This window comes from Protobothrops mucrosquamatus, unplaced genomic scaffold (assembly GCF_001527695.2).
Source record: "Protobothrops mucrosquamatus isolate PMUCROS unplaced genomic scaffold, P.Mucros_1.0 scaffold_73, whole genome shotgun sequence".
Lineage (NCBI taxonomy): Eukaryota > Metazoa > Chordata > Lepidosauria > Squamata > Viperidae > Protobothrops > Protobothrops mucrosquamatus.
In genome coordinates, this window is record NW_015386149.1 from 203,200 (window position 1) to 214,593 (window position 11,394).

At 38.3% G+C, this 11,394-nt stretch overlaps 1 protein-coding gene across 1 annotated transcript in view; it reads right to left on the reverse strand.

Annotated features, from left to right (window-relative positions):
* Window positions 1-11,394, reverse strand: part of LOC107285523 (interferon-induced helicase C domain-containing protein 1) — a gene marked incomplete at its 5' end in the record, with an annotated part of 48,153 nt that overhangs the window by 27,842 nt on the left and 8,917 nt on the right. Inside the window, 3 exons of the mRNA XM_029283692.1 lie at window positions 2,431-2,514; window positions 7,483-7,644; window positions 8,794-8,950. Of these exons, the coding sequence (XP_029139525.1) occupies window positions 2,431-2,514; window positions 7,483-7,644; window positions 8,794-8,950 (403 nt within the window). The remainder of the gene's footprint in view (window positions 1-2,430; window positions 2,515-7,482; window positions 7,645-8,793; window positions 8,951-11,394) is intronic.

Below are 11,394 nucleotides of genomic sequence, written 5' to 3' on the forward strand. Positions count from 1 at the left end.
ATAAAGGAGCACATGCTATTGTGATTTCCAGGTTTAATATTTTATTCCATTTCCTATAATTAACCAACATTGTATGGTCAGAATGTGAGAATTGAACAGAATTGAATAAGTGCATAACTGAACAGAATTGCCTATTCAGAATATGATATCACAATTAATGGTTAGACAGTCAGTGTACAGCACTGAATGTGAAGTGTGATAGATCTTTTGTTCTTCCCTTCAAAGATATGTTGTCCTTGTTTTCTATTCACGATTTAGAATTTTAAGATAATATAATTTTAAGAACAGTAACTTAATCAAGTGAGCATGGAAATAAATCTAGGCCTAATCTCTTTTCCATGTTAACTATCTGCTAATATTTTTATTTTTCTTAAAAAAAATAAGCAATAAAAGACAAAAACAAATGTGAGAAGAAAGAATGCATAGACCAAAGGTTGAAATGAAAATATAATAATTACATAAATATTAAAAAAAAACATTTTGGGGGAAAAGACAAAGCTAAGTCTAGTTTAATGAAGAGAAAGGCTAGGGATGTCATGATAGAAGTTTTCCAATATTTGAGTTCTCCAAAGCATCTGAGGGCAAGATTAGAAGTAACAGATGGAAACTTATCAAAGAGAAATTCAACCTACAGCTAAGGAGAAATTTTCTGACAGTGAGAAAATTAATTAGTGGAACGGCTTGCCTTCAGAAACTGTGGGTACTCCAACTTTGAAGGTTTTTAAGAGACCGGACAGCTATTTGTCCAGAATGGTATAGAGTCTCCTGCTTGGGCAAGGGGTTGGACTAGAAGACCTCCAAAGTCCCTCCCAACTCTGTTATTCTGTAATCTCAGTATCTGTCACCATCTCTCTTTTTCTCTCTCAAAAGTCATAACCTTTTCTATACTTTGGCTTCAATCTTATACAGGCTTGCCAAGAACATAAGTCCACTGCCCTCTGAGGGTAGGCAGAGGCAGGAGGTGGATAAATTTGGGCAAGCACCATGACAACGACTACTCAAAGAAGAGCAGATGATCCAGGTTACATTGGCTTGTACTTTGGTTCCTCAGGTCACAGCATTCTTTTTCTTCTGTTTTTCAAAAAACTGATAATTAGAGGTCCAGCCAGCCAGCCAGCAGGGCATGCTCATTTTATTATTTTTATTTTTAATATATCTAGTTATGCAATGACCAAGGTCTAACATTAATTAGCTGCTCCATGGGTAGATACAGGCATGCCCTTACTGTATTTTATTTCCCATTTCTTTTAATTATTATTTAAGCATTTATTACTTTGAGTATGATGACTCCCACATAAACTGTAAGTAGGAACTAGCAATTCATATGACTAAAATACTATTATTAGCACGGGTAGAATCAATCCATAGAACTTGGGGGTTTTCCAAGAGCCTTGCTGGAGACAAAGATTTACATGCCTTTTAAAAAAAAAGTATACTTATGCTTTACCTACTTCAAAAGTCTATGACAGCCTACACGGTTACTTACAATTCAATATCCCAAAAGGGTTTTTTGATGTTTTGTCCTCATTTAAGAAACTATGAAATTCTTGCCTATCTTCCTAACTGCTGCTGTATCCAATGAACCTGCCATTATGTATGAGTAATCCATATGATTGCACAGATTATTTGGACATTGATATATGCTAAACCTATGATGATCTCACTTAGATGCTATGCTTCCTGTTGGGATGAAGCCAACTTCTCATGTATCCACATAAGATCATTTAATGTTATTTATCGTACTAATTCTGTCCATTTGAGAGTTAATGTCCCTCATTTCTAGGTAGTTGCTAACATAGATAAAGATACTGACTGTAAAATACTGGATGTCTAATTGCAGTAGATCCAGAACACAGGAGTATTTCAGGCAAAAGAGTGACAAAGATGTCCAGAAACTAGAAGGAGGACCGTTTCTTTCTATCTCTTGCTCGACTGCTTTCCTTTTTTATATCTAACCTTAAATTTCCTATTTCTGTGAGCAGGCTCACATGGAACATGATCGGAAGGGTACATGTGCACCATATATGGGAATGCATGTCTTTGTGGGGAACAAGGTGAATGGATTATCTAGCAAGCTTGCACCTAAACTCGGCAAGGCAAAGTGGTCAGTGAGAAAAGTTACAGGCTGTTAAAAACTACATAGCATAATCAACTAGGATTATGGGAGAATTGAAGCACACAGTTCGGCAGAGAGAGACTCTAAGTTACATATGGAAATGGTTCAGACAATTTACACTTTGTGTAACTATTTTATTTTGCTCTTCCATTGTAGGCAAAGGAAGCAGTAACACAAATTAAAGAACACAGCAGCCCCCCGATGCTGCACTACATGGCCATGTGTACGAAGCTTCTATCACAACAAAAAGTTGACTGAGCATATGCTTCTGATTTCATTTCATGCTTACCAGAGTACAAGGAAAAAAGTCCTACCTGAATCATCACTGTAAAGGTTCATCTGTCCAAAGTTTGCATTCACATCACAGGCATTTGTTTCTTGCAAACTGACATCAGGTTCTGGCAGGTTGAATATACAAGCACAAGAGTAAATGTCACGATGCACGGTTATTTCTGCCTCCATTTAACATTCTTTGCTGTTTAATGTAGCCCCTTTCCTTAGTCTTATTCTCTTTAAATAAGTAGATTTTTCTGTTAGTATAAGATTGCTAGAAGCTGCTATGAAATGCTTAAAGCACATCTGAAAACTTATGAACATTAAAAGGCTTTTTTCCCCTGTTTGTATTTTCTGTGTGAATTTCACTAGTTCAGACACTGGGAGACAAACACGAATCATATTCAGGCATAGGAATCTCTCATGAGGAATCGAAGATGAGGAATCAAAGTTTAAAACAGGTATATTTATATATGCCTATTTCCATATGCATATCAATACAGAACTAGCAATAGCACTTGGCCTCATATACCGCTCCATAGTGCTCTACAGCCTGTCTAAGCAGAGTGAGCCTACTGCATATTGCCCCCAACAATCCTGACCTCAGAAGAATGGAAGGCTGAATCAACCTTGATCCAGTTAGGATCGAACTCCTGGCTGTGGACAGAGTTTGCCTGCAATACTGCATTCTAACCACTGCGCTGCCCATATCCAACTCCCTCCCTTTCTCTCTGTGTGTATTTCAGAATTGTTTTGCCCTTACCTTCTCTTTTCTAGAGCTAAAAGAGAAAGACTTGTCCAAGGCCACCCAGCTGGTTTTGTGACCTAAGGTAGAACTACCACTCACAGTTTCTTGATTTGTAGCCTGGTGCCTTAATCACTAGACCAAACTGGCTGTTTTTGATTTATATTGGGTAAGGCATAATTAGGCAGTGCAAAGAAGCCCCTTGCTTGAGACCATAACAAATTTAAACGAAATAGATTGGGTGTAAATTGTGTTCTACGTTACCCTAAATAACACCGATTTTTTGTCTAATACGTCGTCTTCTTCGTCTAGAAGGATTGTTCCTACTTATCTCACGGTGGATGACTAAGGTTTCCATAAACTTCTACTTATCACAAACTTGACTCTCCTAGGAACCGTGAGATAGGACTAATCCGTTTGTATAAAATTGAGATAAAAATCAGGGCCCTATTTTGCAAAATTCAACCTCAGCCAGTGGCCTTATAAGGATGAAATTCATTCTTCCCTTCCAACAGGAGAAGATATGAGAGGGAAGAAATAAAATAAAAAAGGATTCTTTTAGAACAGGGGTGTCAAACTCGCAATGTCACGTGACGTATTGCGACTTTTTCCCCATTGCCGGAGCTGGGGTGGGCACGGTTTTGGCATGACGCATCCAGCCCACGGGCCGGCAGTTTGACACCCCTGATTTAGAACAATGCCAATACCAGCAAAATACTGGGCTGGAAACAATAATTCCATCTCTTATTTATAAGATTAAGTACTTATATAATCCCTTACTTATTTTAGAAAACTTAAAGGACTGATTGTGCAGTTGGAGATGAGAACAACATATTTAAATTAAGAACAGAGCACCTTCTTTTTCTTGTTTAAACAAGCTCAGAATCAATTTATATACATTTCTTGGACAGACAGATGTAACTGAATCACAACAGGAATGACTCATGATTATGTTTCCAATGGGGGGGGGAGGAAAGCAAAGTTATGTCTTCTCCTTCAGCAATGGAGGTGCTAGGAGATGCTCTGGGCAGAGAAAGTTCACACCAATAATTCTAACAGGGGGGAAATTATACAATGATTATGAAAGGCACTTTATTTGTAACTGTTGAGGAACTGATGAGGGAAATGGAGGGGAAACAACTGTTTTTTGGAAAAGAGAAAAAAAATTAAAAGTTCCTACATGTAGCCCAGAATGCATATGCTTTTTCTAGCTATGTATCCTCTTTCTCCCCAAAACACTTTTTGTCCTTTTGGTGACTGTGACATAGCAAGAGAGACACAGATTTTGAAAGCTATTTGTAATCAGGGCAGATAATATCAAGCTAGACTGATAACCATTCTGGCCAGTGTAATGCAATTTCCTGGGAACTGATGCCACTGCTTCCTTCCCCATACCAATATTTTCATAGTATAAGTAGCACGGCACAACCAGAACTGGATCCTAATATAACACTCTTTATAAATAGATGGAGTAGGGGGGAGGTATAGAGAGTAGAACCCTATTTTTTTTGTTTTTAAATAAAATGCAAACTGCATGCATGTAAGTTATTGTAACCCAAGTAGGGTAGTTGGAAGCACCTAGCTAACCTTGGTTGAAGGAGGCAACTTAAGCAGGGTTGGACCTACTTAGTACTTGGATGAGAGACTACTTGGATTAGAGAAAACCCAGGGTGGTTGGTTAGCACTAACAATAGCACTTAGACTTATATTCTGCTTCACAGTGCTTTACAGTCCTCTCTAAGCAGTTTACAGTCAGAATATTGCCCCTAACAATCTAGGTCCTCATTTTACTGACCTTGGAAGGATGGAAGGCTGAGTCAACCTTGAGCTACTCAGGACCAAACTGCTGGCAGTCGGCAGAATTAGCCTGCAATACTGCATTTTAACCACTGGGCCACGCTGGTTCTAGGCTACAGTTAGCCATAGTTAGGCTAGGAAACTGAAAAGTAACCCCAGAAATCTGAATGTGCACGTAAAATGTATGTACTTTCTAGCTGGTAACAATACATTGTCTTAAATCAGAGGTCCAAGCTTTCATAGAGTACACTCTTGGGGTAAAGCAGGTTATTGGTTGAGACAAAAACATGACAAAACTAACCAGTATTTTGCCCTCATCATTAGCAGAATATGACTAATGTCAGTAACAAATACTTTTTATCTTGCTGAAAAGTTTTGTGTAAAACCATCAATTGAGGATGGTGAGAAAAAGGAGATATTACCGACTATGGATGATTGGAGACAGAAAGTTTCATATTTTGCAGAAATGGCAAAAATATCCGCATACCTGAAGGATCAGTATCAAGAGAAATTTATTTTGGTATGGAGAAGATGGATAGATTATATTCAGAGAAAATATGAAATGAACAATTATCATATAGCTTTTGATTAGCTATTGTTACTTATATTTTTATATATAATTTATATATATAGTTCATAGTTAAGTTGAATGTATATTAGAGTTACAGTAAGTTTATACTTGTTTATATTATGAATGGGTTGTTTGGGTCAAATTTGGATTATTATGTGATTATTCCTGTACTCAGTTCTGGGAAGTCTGGGGGGGGAGGGGGAAAGGGGATTAGGGGATAGATAAAAATTGATGTATTTATATATTATAGGTAAATAATGGAATTGTATTGAAAAGAGGAAATGCTCGGCTGGTACCCCAAGCTGCACTCGATGAGGTGGTTAAGAAGGGAGATGGGATGTAGGGAGGTGGAAAGGAGGAAGGAGGAGAGGTTGTGGGTCTAGGGGGAGGAAGGAGAGGAAAGTGTATGAGGGTGGAGGCAAGGTGGGGACTGCCGAGCGTCTCCGAAAATGTATTGAGTAGGATTATCTTTTTTGCTTGTGTATGTAAATGCATCATATTGGTATTTGTTGTTTAATTATAAAAATTAATAAAAATTTTATAAAAAAAAAAATTGAGGATGGTGAGTGGTGAAAGCAATACTTATGAACCCATGTTGACTGGCATGGCATATAGAAGATTGTGAATTAGAAGGAAAGACTAATATGAATGAAACAAAATAGATACAGGTAGTCCTTGACTTACAGCCATTCGTTTAGTGACTGAAGTGCGGCGCTGCTGAACAAAGGGCCTTATGACTGGTCCCCAAAGTTACAGCTCTTGCAATGCGTCAGTAATCATGTGATCAAAATTTGGGTGCTTGGCAGCCTCCCACACTTATGACTCCAGGGTGCCTCAATTTCACCCACATACCTATATCCGCCCTCCCACTGCTTTTTTTCTAAAAAAAAAAAAAAAAAAAAGGTGCCGGAACTCACACATGTCATACAACCTGCCTTGCCTACCCTACAAGGTTCCATCCAAAAAAGGTGCTGGAACTCCGTTCTGGGCGTTCTATGAGAAAAAAAGCCCTGCGTCCTCCCAATCTATGCCCCTTTGGCTGTCCTGCCCTCGCTGGTTCTGTTAGCCTTTCAACCCACAGATGATTTTCACTGTTTTTTTTCTGCTATTGCTGACTAGGTGTCCCCAGCCTGGCCCTTCATGAGCTGCTGGCTGTGCTAATCTTCTTCCCGAGAAGCAACCTGGAATTAAGGAGAAAGTTCCTAACAGTGAGGACAATTAACCAGTGGAACAGTTTGCCCTCAGAAATCGTGGGCGCTCCACCAATGGAGGTTTTTAAGAGGAGACTGGACAGTCACTTGTCTGAGATGGTATAGGTTCTCCTGCTTGAGCAAGGGGCTGGACTAGAAGACCTCCAAGGTCCCTTCCAGCTCTATTCTATTCTTCTTCACTGTCTACCCCTGTCTATTCTATTCTTCTTCACTGTCTACCCCTGTCTATTCTATTCTTCTTCACTGTCTACCCCTTGTTCACTGTCTACCCCTTGTCCAAATTGCACATGGATTTGTCTAAAATGTGTGCAGCCTTCTCATGAGATTTTGGAAGGCAGGCGTATGAAAGACGGTTGTAGCTGCTTTGGTGCCAAAGAAGGACCCTTTCTTTTTACTCTTGGAGAGTAGAGGAAGAACACAAAACTAGTCTTAGTGCTTTCATGGTGCACACCATTACTTCCTGAAAAGTTCGGGACCCAATGTCTTTAATATGAGGGAGATTTGGCACAGATTTAGTTAAACTGATTATATCAGAGGACAGCAAACCTTTCAGACAGAAAACACCATGAAGTGATTTTACCTAATATTGTGCATGCTTTCCTCCCAAAATGTTAAATTGGAAGAAAAACAGTTTTTGGGCTCCTTTAATTAAAAATTCTTGGAGAACCCTGAATGCCATCTAGTGTATCATATATGTAATGGCATCCACACTTACAATATTACTGATCAGTTCTACAAATTATAAAAACACTGGTAGATGACAAATCACCTGAAATTGCAAGGAGGTCTTCAAGTGATTTTTCTGATGCATTCTCCTCATCCTCTGGAGTTTCTTGTAATTCAATTCTTGGCTGCAGATTCTCCACAACTTCAGAACTTGGTGCCTCATACATTTCGTTTGATGAATCAGAGGCTCCATTTACGCCTTGTTCTGTTCAACCAAAATAAAAACCCATAACTGAAGCTTATTCATTTAAATAACTGCTCAATTAATGACCTACAAAAAAAATAATGGACTTCAGTTTCTAATATACAATTTGGGATGTGCTCAGGGCTAAACTGAAAGAAATCTTGGAAGTTTTATGATCAGAACTTCCATCTGTCAGTGGCTGTCCTTATTCATATATGCACCCAAATAACAGGTATGAAGGAACCTTAACTGAAGAGTTACAAAGCACAGTAGCAAGAATCAATTTTTGAAAGTAGAGAATTTTCAGAAGGCTTGAAGCTTTGAAGTGTAGCTTTAAAGATGAGGAGAAAAATGGAAATCAGACCACAGACCATGACAACTCAAGAGAAATTAAGTCCTACTGAAATAAGTTTGTAGCCAATAAAGAATAGATCTACAAGTTGTCTATTTAGAAACACCTTTCAATGTTTTTAGTGTACCTTATTCCTAAGTAAATGTAGAAACAAATAAAGTAAGTAATAATCTCCAACACAATATTATCAGACTCTACCAATATATAAAAATACAGGGAGCCCCTAACTTACAATCATAATTGGGATCGGAACTCCTGTTGCTAAGGCCATCATTAAGCAAGCCATGCCCAACTTCACAACCTCTTCTGCTACAATCATTAATTGACTCATGTGGTCGTTAAAATAAATCATGTAGTTATTAGGCAAATCTAGCTTTCCCCACGGATTGTACCTGTTGGAAACTGGCTAGGAAGGTCAAATGATCATGTAACACTGGGATACCGCAAACTATCATAAAATACATGTTGGTTGCCAAGCGTCCAAATTTTCATCATGTGACCATGGGAACGCAAGTGCAAGCACGAGTCATAAATCACCACTTTCAGGCCTGTTGTAACTTCAAATGGCCACTAAACAAATGGTTGCAAGTTGAGGACTATCTGTAAGCATAGGTCAGAAGTGATTCAGTTTATTTTGATTCAAGACTGCTCAATTATTTTCCTGTTAAAAATATAAGCCAATCATATTTGAAACATACAGTTATGCTCCTAGGTTTACGTAACCTGTGCAAAATTATTTCCTTTGGAAATAAGCACACCATCAGTACACAAACATTTATCAAAACATGAACATACGCCAAATGAAATTATATTATTACCGTTTGGATCCCCGCTTATGTAAGCAGCCATGTTTGCATGACCAGCTTCACGCAGGGCTTCTAGAAAGGGTGAGAGCCATTCTTTCTTCTGTATTATCCTATAGAGCATTTCTCTCACTGCTGATTTATTCCCCTGCTTATTTTTTTCAACAATTACCTGTTTAGGAAAAATAAAGAGGCAAAAGAAACATTTTGGTAAGACGCTTCACAATGCGTATCAATATTTTTTTGCAGTCTGCGATTGAAAATCACAATGTGTCAATTCTACAACGAACCTGGCTGCAGCCATTTCCTTTGTTCTAAGTTGCCACAGGATTGGGGTGGGTGGGTGGGGAGGATTTCTACTAGTCAAAACATTTTACTGTCCCATGGGAACCAAGGTCATTTGTCAGTTAGGTAGGGGCTGGAGCATTTAGTTAGAAATCCCACAAAACTATTCTATTGGGGAATGTAGCTGATTGCACAGCTCTGGGGTGGGAAGTTCAACTTTGTAATATTGTTGCTTTCTGAAAGGAAGTTCAGACTTGGTTTCACTTTTGACCATGCGGATACTATGTAACCAATAAACATGTTCTTTGAGGAAATCTCAAGCCTCGGAGTTCTGATTTATATGGTCTTGTCTATCGGAACCATGACACAACGTCTGGTCTAGACAGCTCCTCCTTAGGAGTTCTCAGAGTATATGATGCAAGTAGTTTGCCTTAGTTGGGGCAAGATTTCTGTCTATGGGTGTGTAACCATAAAGGAAACTGCTTAGAAGAAACTCACCATGTCTTTCTTGGTTTTGGGAGCCAGAGAGTTCTAGCTCAGCAGTTCCTTGCAGCAACAGTGAGGGAAATCAAAAAGAATGGAGTATTTCAAAATCAGACTGCTGCTATGGCAAGAAGTCTGCCCTGAATATTCTGATTTTGCTTCTTTCTTATAGGTCACCTAACAGAGCTTGAGTTGACAAATGCTGCTCAGAAGAGAGCTAGAAATTGTTTTAAGTATAACTCTTTGAAAACACAGGTAGTCCTCGTTTAGTAATGGCCTTGCTTAGCAAATATTCAGTTACAAGGATGATGAAAAAGCAACTTTCTGACAAATCCTGGCATTTACGACCTTTGAAGGTCTATAAAGCAAAGGTCAGGGGAAGCAAGATCATAAGCATGGTCACAGTTTCACTTAGCGACCACTTTACTTAATGACCAAGTTGCCGGTCCCAAGTATGGCTAAACAAGAACCATTTACTTAGTGACCATTCAACGTGAAAGTGGTGCTGAGTGGGGACTTATGACTATTGCAGCATCCTCATGGTCATGTGATCAAAATTTGGGCACCTGCCAACCAGCATGTATTTACAGTGATGGCAGCATCCCAGGTTCACATGATTGCCATTTACAATCTTCCCAGCCAGCTTCCAACTATTATTTTCTTTTACATATGTAATGTATGACAGATCAATTAGGTTGCAAACAGTTATACAAGCTTATAAACGTTGGACTTGTTTTGCAAGGGGAGGGAAGCTATTACTATTGCAATAGTTTGGTTAGTGTTCAACTAGGGGGAATAATATGTGTTTTTGTTATTTTTTTAATTCATACTTTTTCAATGTTTTGTTTTATTTTGTTTTGTCTCTTAAATTTTTTTCTTTTGGATTTTGAGTTTTAATTTTTTTGAATAAAATAAAGTTGATTAAAAAAATAAGTGTGAAAAACAAGTCATATGTCATTTTTTCAGTGCTGTTATAACTTTGAACTATCACTAAGCAAAACGGTTGTCAGTCAAGGACTACCTGTAGCAATTCATTTGGCATTGTTTTCCTTTGCATGAAACTCACTTGCTGGCAGGAAAAATCACCTCAGCTCCATTTCTTACATTGTAGCAGGGATGAGCAAACATAGACAAGTGCCTGGAATGAAGGTTTAACCACCAATCAAGTTGCCCGAGTGACAGTTTGCATCAAGGGTATATTGATCTTCATAAATGTAAGGAGTAAATGCTTTCTGAAGCCTTACTCTTTGTCACAAAATGGGTGTGTACAGGAGAAGGCAAGTGACAAATTGTGCATTATGATAGACTACACACCTTTTACATACTTATATGCAATATTGTGATCCAAGCATGAAAATGTCATGAAGCATCTACTGTTTTGGCATCATGGTGATTAGGAGCAGAATTCTATGGTCATGGAGCCTTCGTGTTTGTGAGTGTTAACTTCAAAATCCTCTTTGTGAATAATTGATTGCTGGCCAGCCCCAGTATTAACTGTCTCGTTTAAGAAATAGGAAATATAAACAAATACACTGCCTAGAGCCCCTTATGAGGGAGTTGGGTGGTTAAAAAATTAGATAGATGGGAGGGGGTGAGCCAGACTTTTCCTGGCTTGTGTATAGACAAATTCAAGAGATGGCGAATTGATAAAAAAAACTGTTTTTTTTATGGAAGATGGGAATTTTTTGAAACAAGTAAGGGATGATGCTAAAGGACATATTAGAAGGATATATAATGTTTTATTAGAATTGGATTCAGAAACTGAGCTAGTTAAAGATTGTATGATTAAATGGGCTCAAAATATAGGAGAAACAATATCTATGGATACCTGGGAGTTGATATGGGTGA